This window comes from Abrus precatorius, unplaced genomic scaffold, assembly GCF_003935025.1.
Source record: "Abrus precatorius isolate BTA unplaced genomic scaffold, Abrus_2018 Scaffold7, whole genome shotgun sequence".
NCBI classification, from domain to species: domain Eukaryota; kingdom Viridiplantae; phylum Streptophyta; class Magnoliopsida; order Fabales; family Fabaceae; genus Abrus; species Abrus precatorius.
Window position 1 is genome coordinate 5,444,851 of NW_020874417.1, and position 17,373 is coordinate 5,462,223.

At 28.5% G+C, this 17,373-nt stretch overlaps 2 protein-coding genes across 3 annotated transcripts; one reads left to right on the top strand and one right to left on the bottom strand.

Annotated features, from left to right (window-relative positions):
* The first annotated feature begins 5,289 nt into the window (after positions 1-5,289).
* On the top strand, positions 5,290-9,187 carry LOC113873469 (monodehydroascorbate reductase). 2 transcript variants are annotated; one of them, XM_027511598.1, is made up of 10 exons: positions 5,290-5,530; positions 5,926-5,997; positions 6,589-6,640; positions 6,910-6,990; positions 7,161-7,279; positions 7,370-7,589; positions 7,698-7,816; positions 7,907-8,032; positions 8,150-8,290; positions 8,458-9,187. In XM_027511598.1, exons 1-10 carry the CDS (start codon positions 5,483-5,485, stop codon positions 8,779-8,781), a joined length of 1,302 nt encoding a protein of 433 aa, XP_027367399.1. In that variant the 5' UTR covers positions 5,290-5,482; the 3' UTR covers positions 8,782-9,187. The 2 variants fall into 2 exon arrangements, with proteins under 2 accessions (XP_027367399.1, XP_027367400.1); XM_027511599.1 differs by having other exon boundaries at positions 5,411-5,530; positions 7,725-7,816.
* Positions 9,188-11,085: 1,898 nt separating this feature from the next.
* Positions 11,086-12,486, bottom strand: LOC113872862 (60S acidic ribosomal protein P2-2-like). Its single transcript, XM_027510716.1, has 4 exons — positions 12,388-12,486; positions 12,228-12,319; positions 11,706-11,932; positions 11,086-11,281 (listed from the first exon to the last, which is right to left on the bottom strand). Exons 2-4 carry the CDS (start codon positions 12,313-12,315, stop codon positions 11,255-11,257), a joined length of 342 nt encoding a protein of 113 aa, XP_027366517.1. The 5' UTR covers positions 12,316-12,319; positions 12,388-12,486; the 3' UTR covers positions 11,086-11,254.
* Positions 12,487-17,373: the final 4,887 nt, after the last annotated feature.

The following is a 17,373-nucleotide window of genomic DNA, read 5'->3' on the forward strand; positions in this document are numbered from 1 at the left end:
AAATTTAATACGTAGGATTTGATAAATTGAAAGTTAAGAGAGATGTATAAAAAAATATTTGAATTAATAAATATCATATATTTGTCTATTAATTTAATGCAGTGTATTTATAATTAAATTTTAAAAATTAAACATGAATTTAATTTGAAATTAATTAAATTTAATTAATAATACTTGATAAAAATAAAAAATATAAATATGGAATGAGAAGTATTTCATATTAGAAAACTTGTGTAACTTAATAAAAATAAGTTAATTTTGAGATACTATAAAAATATTTTTAAACAAATTATTATAAAATTTGAAACTTTTTTTTTTATTAATATGATGATTTATTATTTGATAATAGCATAAAAAATATTTAAACAATCTATTCATTTCAATTATGTATATATAATTAATTTCAATTAACTATCAATAATACTTAATAAGAATAAAATTTTAAGATAATATAAATAAAATTTTTAAGCAAATTATTGTAAAATTTGACAATTCTCAATAACATATTAATTTAGTATTAAACAATAGCATAAAAAGTATTTAAAATATCAGTTCATTTCAACTATACACGCGCAAGTATATACACAGATTAATAAAAAGTTTAAAGTTAACATGTGCTGTATCAATTAGAAATATGGTATTTTTTTATGAGATTTAGATAAGCTTTTTTGTTATGAACTAGCTTTATTTTTTGCTTAACATTATGACTTAGATTTTAGAAATGGGTTAAATTCAAAATTTTAATAAAATATTATAGTTTTTTATTTTTAATATGATTTTTAAAAATTATAAAATATGAAATTAAAAAATAATCCTTTAGTGAAAATACATAAATTCATAAACAAAACAACAAAAAACAATATAAAAAAAATGCTAAACTGTCAAAATTTGTCATTGATAATTTTTTAAAATATTAAAAACATTTTAAATGTCAAAAATCATCAATGAAAGACCACTGACTACATTTTAAAAATTGTTAATGATAATTTAAAAAAATAGTTTTTTATAATTTTAAAAATTATATATTTTGGTTTTTTTTTTTTTCAAATTTTTTCATGTTAAAGAAAAGCACATGTTAAAATATTCTACGTCGACTAAGACAAATAATCGTCCTTTTATAAGATTTTTATATAAAAAAAATGAATCAATGAGTTCATTTTTGAATTAAACTAAAAGTTTCAATAATTTTAATTTATTGAAATTTAAATATGCCCTTACCTATTCATTATAGATATAATCTTCTAGAGTATTTTTCCTTTTAATGTTAAATGGCAACACTCCTTGTGCCTTTTTATTCTCATGCTATTTCCATGGGTCAACAACCATCAATTTCCTTATACTGAAGATCTTGTAAATGGTCCAATGACCACGGATCTTGTAAATAGCTTTATACTTAAATCCAAGCCCGTTTATCTGCTCCAATACGGAATCAAAAAGCCCTTTTCCGCTCTACTATTTCTTTTATTTATCCGTTATCTGTTGTAATATACAACATTTACAATTTTAAAATTTCTCTTTAATACAAAAAATTCTCTCTCTCTCTCTCTCTCTCTCTCTCTCTCTCTCTCAACATGTGTGTGCTTTAAACTTTTCTTACTTTAAAATTGCCACCTAAAATGTTAAGTATTCTATACTTCTTTTATGTTCATTTCCTAATTAAAAATAGAGATAAGATATCACTACTACATTTCAAGAGAAAATTGTTTATTTTTTGGTGTAATTTGAAAGACATTATTTTATTAATTTATTTGGTCCTGTTTGGAAGATAGTGCTTTCATGAGGTAAGTGTATGTTTTGACCTTGCTAAAGTTTAGATTTTTCTAATTTGAAATGAAAAAGTGAGTAAAATGAAAAGTTAATAGATTGTCTTTTCTTAATTTCAAAAAATGAATGAAGTTTAGAAATTATTTTAATTTAAATAAAAAAAACTGTTCTTATTTTACAGGCTTAAATTATTCAATATTTTTTTATATATTTTATAATAAAGCTACTAAAGTGAGTCGAGCTCAGTAAATTGACTCAAATAATTTAATAAATATATGAATTGATCCAACAAAATAAAACATTTAAGCATATTTTTGGCTAAAATTGATTTACTTCAATTTGACTTAAATCGATTAAACTAACTAGAAACCTTAGCTCGTTTTAAAAAATGTAAACATATTATTTAACAATGTACACTTATTTTAAATATTTCAATATAGTTAATTTAAGTCTTTTAACATAAGGTGATCAAGTAAAGTATTTAAATTTAATATTTAAAAAATAGTTATTAAATGTTAAGAAAATGGATGAATCGACGAGCCTTAATAACTTGTAGAAAACTACGTTGCGATAGCCTGGTAATTTAAAAGCCCTAACAATCCAAAAATACTCAACCAACAAGTGATTGAGCAAAGGCTTGTCTTTATCAACATTGGTTATGAATACTCAGCATTTTAGACATTTTCAATCATATTAACATTGCACCTTCAATTTCAGACATATTTTGACTCTTCTAAACTGCTTTATTGGAACTGTCACATATTTGAACAGAAACAACTCTGTTGCTTTATTTAAATCAATATTTCAAAAACTTTTACGAACATTGTATAACAAATACGTTCAATCATTTTTAAAAATAAACCATTTATACTTTTAACATAATAAATAATACTTTTATTTTATTTTCTTAATCAATACCTTTAAATAATCATTAACATCTGTCTTAACTTACAATTAACTAGTGCAATATTATAAACTTGAAGTGCTCATATAAATTGCACTGTTATTTGATAACAAGGTTTTGAGCCGTTTGCATTCTTGTTAGAAAAAAAAAATGTTAACATAATTTCTTACAATTAATTTAAATATAATAATTTTTAATAAAAATGTATTACTTTTCTATACTTAAAATTAATGCTGATTAATAGTATACAATTGCCATCACGGGTGACGTCAATAAAGTTCCTATCCTTCCTACCGTGGGAGAGTAAAACACAAAGAAAGAGGATAATGGCAAGTCGACTATCAAAAGCTGACTAAAATAGGTTGACTATTAAAATGATAAAGCATCAGCTTCAAAATATTAAATTATATTATAGATTGTGTGAGTTCAATAATTTTAATAAAAAATTATGAGTAAATATTATATATAAAAATAAAAGCTTTAAAAATCATAGTTAAAATATTTTGGAAAACCTTTTTAATTAAATTTTAATGGGAAATAGACGATTTTAGATATATTTACGACCTTATAATTTTAAATAGATTTTAGATAATATGATTATTATACAAATGCCGATATAATTTTACATAAAAAAACAATATGCCAAACTTTAATGATATCCGATTTTAAAATTAATTAAAATCAACATGATTTAGATATTGATGATTTTTTTTAATACAATTGTTTTGACTTTAATGTTAATGACTTAAATATCAACATTGTTTAGGTTTTTTTTTTCTTCCTAATTTCTTAGTATTTTGAGTAGAATAAAATTTGTTTAAGTGAGTGACTCTTGTTACTAATGTAGTGAAAATGTAAATGGAAGAAGATATTCTTACATGAAACACTTAGATGCTTAAAACAATAAAAGATTTAGGTCAAATTTCTTTCAAAGTAGAAGATGAACGTATTTTAAACTTCGGAATTTTTTTTTATATAGTCAAAGGTTGTCTCATGTTTTAATTTTCAGCCATTACTAAGTTAAATAAGTTTTTCAAAAAGATCAATCAAAAGTATAGTAGATATCATCATGCTTGTTTATGCAGCTCAGATATCAACCATAATATTGATCTAGTTGATTGATTAATGTCATAAAAATAAAATATTTGATGATATCACACTTACATGAATATTTAGGTGGATAAATGTCTTATTAACAGAAATTAGGAGCATGATTTACGTTGATCAATAGAATAGGTCTTGAAGGTTTCATTTAGGATCTGGTATATCTCAATGATGTTAGATTTAGTCGATCCGAGATGAACTACATAAAATAAAAAAGATAAATTTAAAGTCTATATACAAAATTAGAAAGTGAGGGTAATTTTGATTATCTGACTTCAATCAATCATGTTACCCTCAAAGATCGAGTGTAGTTTTTAAGATTTCATAAACTTAATTACTGCCTTTAATGTAATTGAATTAACAAAAAAATTTAGTGATTTACATTAATTAACAATGGCTTAATTATTAACAAATTAATAATGAATTAATTTTGGAGGATAACTTTCAGAATCATCAAGAACAAACGAGTTTATACTAATCATTGCAAGAAATCGATATCTTAATATTTCACCATTTGATATTTATTAATAACTAGTTTATTTTATTTGATATTTATAATTAAACAAAAGAATATTTAATAAACATTTTAAAAATACAAATTTCTTTGTGTGTCTAAAGACGTATATTTAAAAGAATTAAATATATTCTATTAAAGGTTTTAAATTACCATAAAAATATGCATTAAATATTTTTTTATGATTTTGAGAATTATTTTTATTTAATAATTTTTTATATTTTTTAAATATGTCTTTAGATACACATTAAAAATACTGTTAATAATATATATTTTTATATTGATACTAATTCTTCTTGATTAACTAAATTTTTTTTATTAATATGATATTAAAATATTCTTTTTATAATTAATTAAGATAGTTATTTGCTTAAGAATTCTTTAAATGACGTTAAGAAATTTAAATATTGGAGAATATGACAAGTTAATAAAAATGTAAGAAAATGGAATAAAAATATCATACAGCAATCTTAATATATTGAATGGTCTGATAACTGAAGTAAAAAAAGGTGCAATAAATAATATTTTCTTCCAAAATGTTTGGTTTTGTAGGAAACTATAAATAGATGAACCTGGACGTAAAAATCCTCCAGTTCGCGACGCGTTTCGTAGTCAAAGACAAGGTCATCATTTCTAAGAAGCTCATTCTTTGAATTCAACCAAAATAATAAGAATTATGTTAGGATATTTATTAAGACAATTAAATTACTGATTATTTAATTCAACCATTTTTTTATTGATTATTTTTTCTTTCGTTAAAACTTGTATTATTATTTTTAATGAAATAACACTGTTGGTAAGGATATCGATTAAGACAATTAAATTAATTATTTGGTAACTAATTACTTATAACAATTTTTAGACAAAATCATTGAAGTTATTCTCCAATAAATAACTTTCCTAACTATTATTGATAGCAGTATTAGTTTTCTCGAAATTCTAGAACAATACCGGAGCCTCGTATCTGAGTTTTAAATGATATCGGTAATGCCACGGCGCCAGCATGGGTGGTTGCAATAGCAACGGCGAACGGTCAACGAATGTGCCACGTCATTGAGATTCCTTTCACACTTTGCGTTTCCCAAAATAACCTCCAAAATCGAAAAGCCCAATAAAAGGGATCTGACCAATGACGAGGCCCATATTTGCAGTGACTCTCGAACGCAGAAGCAGAGCTAGCACCATTCTCACTATCAATGGCGAAGACCTTCAAGTACATCATCCTCGGAGGAGGCGTTGCCGCCGTTAGTTCCACATCTTCTATTTTCTTCATCTTCACTTTTTACTCTCACTCTCTGTCACTTTTAACTCTCGCTGTTATATCGTGTTGTAACGTACTGATCTTAAAGTTCTAATGCAATTTATGTTTGAAGCCGCGTTCTCGTTGATCCGTTTGAGTTTATAATGGAATCGGAGAACTGAGTTTTAGAATTGAGCGAACCTAGGCGATGTTCCGTTAACGGAATGCGAATAGATCGAATCGTGTTTTTTTTTTTTTTTTTTTCAGTTCTGTGTTTACGGTGTTGGCTTTTGAATACTGTGAGCTTGGATTCCGTAATTGTTAAATCTGAAAACTGTGATCGTTCAGAAAACTCTATGGTTTTTTAATACTGTAGCTAATTACTTTTCGAAATCGCAGGGTTATGCTGCAAGGGAGTTTGCCAAACAGGGACTTAAGCCAGGGGAGTTGGCAATCATATCCAAAGAAGCGGTATAATTCACGGCTCTTAGATAAAACATTGTTTTCTGCTTTTGCTTTTCGCTAATTGAAAGTAGTGGTCTATATCGCTGGATATTATTGATGCTTCTACCGTGCATTAGTGGATTTTGATTGAGTTTGTATGCGTAGTATATGGTTCTCCGGTATGTTTGGAAGATGAGTTTTAGATGAAAAAGGGTTAAATATTTTATTTAAAATTATGAGAGTTAAATAATGGTTATAAGAGTAAGAATAATCTGGCATTTTATTTCTTTTATTTTAAAAATTATAAAATTAGAGAATATTTATTTAAAATAAAAAATCTATCTTTCTCTTTAAAATTCAACTCTCAAACATTCCGAGGCAGTATTTGAATTTATCCTCCATGGTTTTATCAATATATTCCAATACGAACAGTTCTGTTTTCAATTTAGCGCATTGGGTTTATTAAAAGGTGGTACTGCTTTTTCTTGAATTTCTATATTTGGTTGCACCAGTGATCTCCTTACATTTTTTTTTTTTCATATTGTGTCAAGTTTTAATTTATTAAAAGGCAGTTATTTTTTTGCTTCATCTTCTCTTATTTTTTGTATGTCTGTGCAGGTAGCACCGTATGAACGTCCTGCTCTAAGCAAGGCTTACCTTTTTCCAGAGTGTAAGTTTATAATGCTATTATCTGTACATCTATTTCTTTTTCTTTTCCTATCCATTTACGGGTTTAATCTTGGTATCAACGATGATGGATTATTGTTCTGTTTATTGCATTTCTTGAACTTCATTGTTGAGTTGAATTTAATGCTAGTTATGTCTATTGTTTATCCTGGGCTTGTCATCTCTGTTGAATTGTCCATTAGAATTAAAATTTCAGCTTGCCTTGCTTGTCTCACTGAATATTTACCATTGTGCCACAATTGGTTTTTGCAGCCCCTGCTAGACTTCCTGGGTTCCATGTTTGTGTGGGAAGTGGAGGAGAAAGATTGCTTCCTGAGTGGTACAGTGAGAAAGGTGACTTTCGCCTTCACCCCCATTATTTTAGTCAGCTATTTCACTGGATGGTTTTAGGAAGCAAGATTTGTCTACCTTGTATCCAGTGAAAGAAAGAGAAAATTAAATGGAAGAATGGGGCTCAACGACAGTTTTCTAATAGAAATTGCAAATTGACCTGATGATTGCAGGGATAGAATTAATTCTTAGTACAGAAATAGTAAAAGCAGATCTTGCTGCAAAATCTCTGATCAGTGCTGGTGGAGAAACATTCAGTTACCAGATTTTGATTATTGCAACTGGCTCAACAGTAAGGAATAAGGATGCTTGTGGATAATGGAGATGTTACATTCATTGTCCCCGTTCACCTCATACTGATGCTAATAGTATTGTTTATCAGGTTATAAGGCTGACAGATTTTGGCGTACAAGGAGCTGATGCCAAAAACATCTTTTATTTGAGGGAGGTTGACGATGCTGACAAATTGTATGAAGCTATCAAAGCAAAGAAAAATGGGAAAGCTGTGGTCGTTGGGGGAGGATACATTGGTCTGGAGCTTAGTGCTGTGTTGAGACTCAACAACATTGATGTTACCATGGTCTACCCAGAGCCTTGGTGTAGTAAGTGGATGTTTCATTTTTGTACCTCCCACTCTTGTGTCGTTATGCACACGTGTGCATATTCGAATTTAAAAATTTATAAACTAGCATTGTAAACTGATTTTGCAGTGCCACGACTTTTTACATCTGGTATAGCTGCATTCTATGAGGGATACTATGCAAATAAGGGGGTCAATATCATTAAAGGAACTGTTGCTGTTGGATTCACTGCTAATTCCAATGGAGAGGTATGGTTACGTGTGATCTTGAAACCCTGTCATGGGATGAAATTTTTAAGTTCCTGATCAAACTTAGCATGACTTTCATCCATCGTTCAGGTAAAAGAAGTCCAACTTAAGGATGGGAGGGTCCTGGAAGCTGATATTGTTGTTGTTGGTGTTGGAGGAAGGCCTCAAACATCCTTATTCAAAGGGCAGATTGAAGAGGAGAAGGGTGGAATCAAGGTCAGTGATACCATATCCGGAGGCCTGTTGACAGGCGATAAATAGTGATCCTAAGAGTGAATAGTGATTAATGAATCTTATCATTGGTATCAATGATGGCGCTTGTTTTGGTTGCAGACTGATTCCTTCTTCAAAACAAATGTCTCTGATGTATATGCTGTTGGTGATGTGGCTACGTTCCCCTTGAAATTGTACGGTGAATTGAGAAGAGTTGAACACGTTGATCATTCTCGCAAATCAGCTGAACAGGCTGTGAAGGTAGAGTTTCTCTAAATTTGTTAGCTTGTGCACAAAATACATGCATATTATTCCCCTGGCCCTCTTGATCCTGAAGCATTAAATGGTTTCTCTAGCTAATGGAAGTCTATTGTAAAGATCCATTTCTTGCAGTGCTGTTTCTCATTGTGATAACGTGTTTTATTTAGGCCATTAAGGCAGCTGAGGATGGAAAGACAGTGGAGGAGTATGATTACCTGCCATACTTCTATTCCCGTTCATTTGATCTGTCTTGGCAATTCTATGGCGACAATGTCGGTGACACAGTGCTATTTGGGGACAACAATCCCGAGTCATCAAAGCCCAAGTTTGGTACATACTGGATTAAAGATGGGAAAGTTGTCGGGGCCTTTTTGGAGAGTGGAACTCCAGAGGAGAACAAGGCTATTGCTAAAGTTGCTAGAGTCCAGCCTCCAGTTGAGGATGTGGACCAACTTGCCAAGGAAGGCCTTTCCTTTGCTAGTAAAATATAATGGTTTTGTTGGGAAGGATAAAAATGCTGGGTGATTGCACAGATTGTATCTGTACTGTGTTCATTTTACCATGGGTTATTCCTTACAGGAACCTTATTTTGTGTTTTTGGTTTGATGTGGTTGCAAGAGATATGCTTTATCGTGTCTATCCCATTTCTCTTACCACTTTTTGGGTTCTGGTCCGAAAAAGTAATAATTATAGAATAGAAATAAGATTTACATGGCATTTGGTTTGCATGTAGTTTTTAATTCCTGGGAATCTAAGTGCTTATTTGAATTTACATTTGAATAGTCTTGAATTCACATTTGCTTCAACTTTACTCGTTGCAGTTTTTGGTTAGATTTATGTTTACTAGTTTTTTAAACCATTTTCAAATACACAATATAAATTGCTGGATTTTATATTTACCGCAGATGTTTAAATAGTTTTGCATGTAACAGTGTTTCTCATGATTCATGAACGATTTATGCTGTGTTCTCGCACTTTCATACTCATGGGGAGGTGAACTGGTTATGTTCCTACGCAATAAAAATATTGTATGTAAATAATCAAAATGGTAACTTTATCAATCGCAGGAGCATGACCAAACCAATCATCGTTGTTAGCAACTACTGCTGGCCTGGGTAGGGTACTAGGCGCGGTTTGGACAATCCGAAACTGCAAGCGTCCTTTGCACAATCAAGGTGCATACTGCAAAATTCTTTTTTTTTCACAAATAGATTCAGGAAAGCAGGAATTTTAACTTCGATTAGTTGATCTGGCTTTCTGAACTCTTTTAACAAAATGCAATTAAATGAAGAGCAGTTTGCTATAGCTAGGGTTTCCCTAGTGCTGCTCTTTTCCATCTCCATGGAAGTTTCCTTGCCACTTACCATCGTGAGAGTTGCCAACGACATGCTTTTCCCTGTTCCCCACCTTACCCTCTATTATCACTCCCCTCAGTTCAACCGTCTCACATTCACCTTTCCTCATTTTTTTAATTAACATTTCATTAGACTAAACCGATCGGAATCTACAGAAAAAATATAAATAATAAATAAAAAAATTACCTATATATGAATCTGTTTCATATTAACCTTTTCATCGTATTCGGAATTTCTGATCTACTAAGTTTAATAAAATTTTACTTAATAACATTTTTTTTAACGGTAAACATTCACTTTATTCCTAAAATGTACAAAAGCATCGTTTTAAGTCATGTATTTTTTTTTAAAAAATGGTAAAAAAATAGATGCCATAAAAAATAAACCGAAGGAGAGAAAAAGAGGATGGATATTATTTTTATTTTGTATTCTTTTACATATCACTTAATGTAATGAATTACTTAATTATAATTTATTTTAATAACAAAATTAATTGATTAACAATTATTGATTTCAAAAACTAATATTTAGAGGACCAACTTTAATGGTATACATGTTATCATATAAAGAAAGGAAATTTTACATTGGATAAAAGAGAAGGAAAATTGAATGAAATGTCCTTAAACCTCAGGAAATGAGTATTATTTTGCCATTTGTAATATGCCATTAAGAGCTTGGACATAAAATACCCCATCTTTTCAGCTTCAATCTTTCCTATGAATGTTAGCTCCCTATATTCGATTAAACCCTCGGAAGCATCAAGTTAGTAGTTACCCATAAGACATTATAAAGTACATTTGCGTCTGCTCTAATCCCTTTATAAATTCCAGGTTCTGTATCTACCTATCATCACTCTATTAAATTGCATGGAAGACAAATAGGGTTGGAATAGCAACAATAGAGTCACTCACCCATGGATCCAAATCATCTATAATTTGCACGAGAACTAAACCTCTAATTCTATTTTCGCTTAAATTAAAAAAGTTCACTTAAGCGAAGAAGCCAAAATTCTGCAAAGTTACTCTGCTCCCTCCCCCAGTCTTTGCAATCTATTTTCAGCCAACTAAAAACCTAATTTCAAAAAGGGAGAGGATTTAGATCTCACGGACTGGCACAACCACATCCATTTACACGGATCGATACAACCAAACATAATAATTCGAAAATTTTTCAAGTGCTTTTAAAACCAAAACAGTAGGGAATTACATTAATAAATTATATTTGGCATACCAACACCTCCTGGTCTAAGTGACAGAGCTTGGTTTTCCGTAAAGTTTACCCGGCTATTTGTCAAGACCCAAAGTGATTATACATACCGATTCTTACGCAAAAATACTATATTAAGCGCAAAATTTCATGGCATAAATTTATTAACTTGTTACTCCTACATCTGAAATAATAATTATAGTCAAAATGTAAAAAAGGAACAAGCTTGTCCGTGATTAACCAAAACGAAACTCCGTAACATTGAGTAACTAAAATATCAAACCAAATTCATCCAACTTAGTTTATCATTGAAATTAAATCACACTACATTACTCTTTAGAACAAAACTTTGACACACTCAGAAGCTCTAGAGTTAATACAAAAGCTGAATAGACTACACCAATTAATCAAAGAGACTGAAACCCATATCCTGCATCACAAAACAAATCAATGGATAATCAGTGAGAAAATTTTCAGATTCTAAAAATCCACACATGCTTGCAATTTGCACACTAATTGGAAGCAAGGCAATATAGACAGCTACTTCAAGAGAGGAGTGCTAGCACCATACTCTCTAACACGACCTCATGAAATTTATTGAAAAATATAAAATTATGGGTGAAAATCATTATATCAAGATTGAGTAAGATCCACATGATTTTTGTGATTTTAAATAAATTTTAGCCAATAATATAATTCATGAGTGTCTAAGCAAATATTAAAAGCAGTATGCATAAACCTTATCATGCTTTAATCCAAGTCCAACCAACAAGTAACTCGGAACCATTTCCAAAAATACAATTCTAGTTATAATAATAGGCTCACCAAAAAACCACAAGTTTATGAACACTTACATCATCAGATTCCTCTTTCTCCTCCACTTTTTCCTCTTTCTTTGGCTCGGCAGCCGCTGGAGCAGCAGCACCTCCACCAGGAGCAGCGGCGACGGCAACGGCACCACCGCCACCAGAAGGCACAGAGGCCAACTTGTCTCTACCAGCCGCAACAACCTCAACTACATCTTTACCCTTAATTTCAGACAAAAATTGTTCAATCTTTTCATCATCTGCTTCAGATCCAACTGCAAATCACACAAAACAACAACTCTCTATCAGTAAAAGCTTATTAAACTCTCCATAATCTATACATTTTGAGACTTATGTTACTGTATCAATAACAAAAAAAAAGCCACTTTAGCAAAATATTATATTTATAAAAATACAGAAAAGCATCACGCATAAACTTTCAAATATTACAACGTAATTAAAAGCAACAGAATATGAGCTACCTAAACATAATTACCATCATTCATCCAACAAAAAAGAAACCAATAAAATAAAATAAAGAATAGATAATGAAGGAAGAAAAGAATGCACCGCAGCCAAGGATTTCCTTGATGTCGTCGGAGGAGGGGCTGTTGTTGCCTCCGAGCACGGCCAGCAAATACGCTGCGATCACCTTCATCTTTCTGCAAAGTCACGCGCTGTGAGTAACACTGACAAACACTCAGAGAAGAGAGAAAGTTAAGAAGCGAACCAAGAGAAAGAGCAAACGGCGACGTCAAAGTTCAATCACCCTAAGCACAACGAATGGTATTGTTGTTTTAGAAGCAGTGTGTGCTAGGGTTCGTAAGGACACTAACCGGGTCATGGGCTTTCTTACCCGCACTCGTATTTTAAATAAGGCCCATATAGGACCACATATGGGCTAGTAATAAATAACATGGATGGGCCTTTCACAATTAATGGACCCTTTATTTTGTTTATTGACCCGTAAACACAAACACCTCTCACTCCTGAATCTTTGAGTTTCGAAGGTTGTGTTAGAAATTGGTGACAACATACCTGAATATCTGGCAGTTATTGATTCAATTTATTCCTGCTAACAATAATAATATATTAAAAACATTGAATGTTACGGTTTTTAATTTAAAAAATAATGTTAAAATATCTATTCACAAGTATTCTCAAGATAATGATTAATAAAACTGATTTTAAATTTTAACTTTAACTAAAAATAATTTTAAAAATACCTAAAAGATTGCATTTAAATTTTGTTTTTTATATTAAAGCAACTGCTAATTGATATGTTAAGACATTGATTAATAAAATAAAAATACTTCTTTATTAGAAAATGTAATAACATACTTTTTCTTTATTTAACATGACTTTTAATAAAGTTTTCTATTTATTGATATTTTAACTAATGCCTTGATAGCAACTTCAATGGGAATTTTATAAAAATAAGTAACTGTTGTACAGTGAATTGCAAAATTAAAGTTATTAACATATAAGAGAGAAAATGAAATGCATTGAAAATTTGCTTATGCAAGTAATTGATTATTGTGTTTGAATCTATATCTAAAATATCAGTATGCTTATTCAATTAACAAATGAAGCGAGAACACAAAATAAAAAAAAAATATTCTGAAATAACTAATTTGATAATATATTATTATAAAGAACTAACAAAGTAACACATTGATATTTGAAATATTAATTTAAAAATTGTATGAATTACATTTAAATTATAAAATTTTTGAAGAACTATAATTAAATTTAATTATTTATTGAAAAATTAAAATATATTTAAATTTATATTATTCAGTGGTCAAAAGAACGAGACAGAAAGTGATGTAATGGAATGGACATAATTACTTAACGTAAATTATTATTTATAGATTAGCATAATTAATTAATTAATTAATTAATACCTACTAAGTATACTTTATATCAAACTATTAGTAGCTATTTGGTTTTTAAATTATTTTTTTTTATTTTTGAATTCACAAAATCATCACATAATTAATAATTAATAATTAACGGCTGAATAAACCAATTTCACAATTTATGAAAAGTTATTAAATAATTAATTTTAAAACAAATACTAATTTATACGTACTTAACAATTAAGTCTAATTTTTAGCGACGAGGCCTTTCTACTTAGGACCAAAACCAACCACTCTCATCTTTTTTTCTTATTTTCAATGGTCCGTGCTATTTCTTGAGGCAAAATTTGTTTTTTGAATGAATAATAGGATGAAAGTTTATTTTTTTAAAACAATGTGGTTAAAAATAAATTTAATTTAATTAGTGCCTAATAACTCCCAAAGTTTTAGTCAATATCTATCACTGTTAAGAAGATAAACATTTGGTGTTTTCAATTAATTATAAGGGATAAATGCCAATTTTATATTATTTGCCGTGCTGAGAAGATGAAAAAAAAAAACAAACAAACAAACTAAGAATATTTAAGGGTTTTTGGGTTTAGTTTTTTTTTTTTTCACTGTCATCAATGTGATTTGTTTTACATACAGAAATCAAAAGTAAAAAAATATCTTATAATTATTAATAAAAACTAAAGAATTATTCTGTCAATTAATTAGAGTTCAAAATTTGCTGATGCAAAGAAAATAAAAAACAGGAATAGCTTCAAACACCATCACACACGCACACCTAAATTTACATTAGAATAAGATCCATTCGGTATAAATATAAATAAATGTATATTTTATGAATGATAAAGTTTTTTAACCTGGTTGTTGAGTATATGATAAATTCCGGACGTTATTATACAGAATGTTATACTTCTTCCATACTTTTTATAAGAAATAAAAAAAAATTCTTTTAAAATGTATTAATTGTTTAATTTTTTTATATTCTTTTTTATTAATATAATTAAATATATAAATTACTAATTACATTATTTAATATCATGAGTATTTTTAAAATAATATTTATATTTATAAAAAGTATAACATATTTAGTTACTTTTGTTGATTCTGGTGATTTATCTTTTATTTCTTATAAAAAATCGAAAATATAATTTAATATTTATAAATATCTAATATAATAAAAAAAATATTTATATTTCTAATTAACATGATATAAGATATGAAAATAAAGTAAAATGTTAATTAACATTTAAACTGTATAAATTTTGTAATAACTTTCTTTACTTTGTAACGGTTTTAATTCAATTTTTATATCAATGAAATTGACCATTTAAACAAATAAAAAGTTGTGAAGATAGTTTAAAATTTGATTCGATAAAATTAACTAAAAGTTGATAAAGAGAGGAATTAAATTACACTTATTTGGTAAAAATAATTTTATAATTATTTGACATATGTTAAATGAATCAAAAAGAATAAATATTATTTTATATAAGTAAATTATTTAAAAGGTTAAGAATAGAAGTGAAACAAAAATCATTAAAATGTAGTTTTTATTCATATGAATGTTATTTGAATAAAATTTTTATAAACTATCTTTATTTTTATTTACTAGGTACCTCTATTAGTTTATTAAAAAATGTATACTTTTTAAATAAACCATAAAATTGTATTACCAAATATAGTTAATGTTTTTTTAAATAAAATTAACTAAAAATTCATAATTCGTAACTTATCATTAATAAGTTAGTTGAACATTTTAATTTATAATTGAAAGCTTATAAATTATAACTAGTTGATTGAATTAAAATTATTTGATAAAATTAGTTGTACAATCAGTTAAAATGTGTTAAATGATTATTAAAATGTGTTGATGTTATTTTGTATGAATATAAATTGTTTAAAATATAAAAAAAAAAATTCTAATAAGCTAAATACACATGGACTAACTTCTCACAAAATAACTTTCAAAGTTATTAGTTCATTTTAAAAGTTATAAATTACTTTTTTTAAAATAACTCTTATTAAAAAAAACACACAAATTCTTAAATAAGTTATAAATTCATGTTATTAAACACACTTTCATAAGTTTTTAAAACTTATTTCTATTGATATACTTACAATAATGATAATCAAACCTTATCTTATTAAGTGATGTCAGTTATACGAATTATTTAACTTATTTTAATAATATTTATAAATAAATTTATAATATAAACTTTTACATGATAAGAATTTATTAAACATTTAACTAAATTATGTATCCCAAATATTGTAACTATGAACAATCTAATTTTTTAAGTCAACCGTTCATTTATGATTATGCAATTAAAAAATAACTCATCTCACCTCTCTCTCTCTCTCCCGTCACTAACATGTCTCCTTCTGTATCTAGAGGTTTCGCAGAGCATGAAGGAACGTAAATCAATATTCTGATGGAGTGTATTCAGATTATAATTGAATTGATAGCCAATTACAGGGTTTGGTGGTTTGGATTTTCCACTATGTCGCTGTCCATTTTGTATTGTATAGCATTAAAAACAAATCAAGTTTTCATGTTTCAAGGATCTTTATTCCTTTCTTCCTTGTCGTTTGTCATTCACATCGTAAGCACCTTTTTTCTTTGTAACACAAAACCAATAGTAATATCCCTGCCATGTGAAAATTAAGACCATTTATTTTCGCATCTATAGTCGGACTTATGAAAAACTCAAATGTTGCTATATATAATGGTATACAACCAAGACACTTATACCCAACATTTTGACACTTGAGTGATATATTACTAGTGTCGAACTTTTATATTCGATATCATTTTGCCTCCATAACAAGATGTGCTTATTTGTTTTCATTTTAACACGATTATATATTCATTAAAGAGATTAATATATGTATGAAACAAGTTTCTAAAACTCATTTTAGGCGATTTTAACACATCTATTATGTATTGCTGTTGGTAATGTATATTCCCTTTTCTTAGTGGATATATGCAATAGCTTTTTCATGTAACATTAAAAACATTGTCGGCAAGGTTGGAGCTAGGGTACTTTAATTAAAAATAATAAGTTTAATTATAATTTTAGTTTTTATGCTTTAGTCAATACGTTATTTTACTCTTTTTAATATTTTGATAACTACTTTCATTTTAAATACATGCTAGGATTCTACTTGATAGTGAATTCATTTTCAGATGCTCATGAAACTTATCCAATAGTGGGGTATTATATTTTATTGAACAATGTCAGAGAACAAGTTTGCCCTGAGAGTGAACATCATCAAGGCAACACAGGCCTGAAGTACAATGCACTTAAAAAAACAAAAGTAAAAGAACATTGACTTCGATTAAAATAGATGATTATTTCCTCTAATCAGGTCATTAATTATTATTAGTTTCTTGCATCAGTATCAATTAAAAAGTACTATGTGGGGGTGGATTACTCTTTGGTTTGAAACCTACCCTTTTTATTAAAATAGGAAACGATATTAGCCAGAACGACTAGAAGAGGATGCGCGTGAAGAAAACAGAGCATTAGAGCAACGTTGAACTTGAAAAGCGAAAATTCAATAATCGAGAATTCACATTTCACGTGGCAAGTGCCAACTATTTTATTTCCCTTTTGAGGAAGAAGATGCAAGGTAAAACCTCCAAAGAAAACGCAGCACAAATTTGACTGTAAAACCCACCCACTGCATGCACGTGCCACATGTATGTATATAAGACTGTTCTGTTTTTTGTTTTTCAAGTAGATCAAAACCTTAATGAACAGATAAGAATCTCTATAAGATAACGATTCAAATTTAACAAAGGTTGCAATTTATTTTTGTTGAGATCTACCACTGTTAATAAC

Coding starts and splice junctions, on each gene's coding strand:
- LOC113873469 (XM_027511598.1), top strand. CDS start 5,483: ATGGCGAAGACCTTCAAGTACATCATCCTCGGAGGAGGCGTTGCCGCC. Junction 8,033..8,149: donor AGGAGAAGGGTGGAATCAAG/GTCAGTGATACC, acceptor TTTTGGTTGCAG/ACTGATTCCTTCTTCAAAAC. Junction 8,291..8,457: donor CAGCTGAACAGGCTGTGAAG/GTAGAGTTTCTC, acceptor TGTTTTATTTAG/GCCATTAAGGCAGCTGAGGA.
- LOC113872862 (XM_027510716.1), bottom strand. CDS start 12,315: ATGAAGGTGATCGCAGCGTATTTGCTGGCCGTGCTCGGAGGCAACAAC. Junction 11,933..12,227: donor CAAGGAAATCCTTGGCTGCG/GTGCATTCTTTT, acceptor TGTGATTTGCAG/TTGGATCTGAAGCAGATGAT. Junction 11,282..11,705: donor AGAAAGAGGAATCTGATGAT/GTAAGTGTTCAT, acceptor TTTGTGATGCAG/GATATGGGTTTCAGTCTCTT.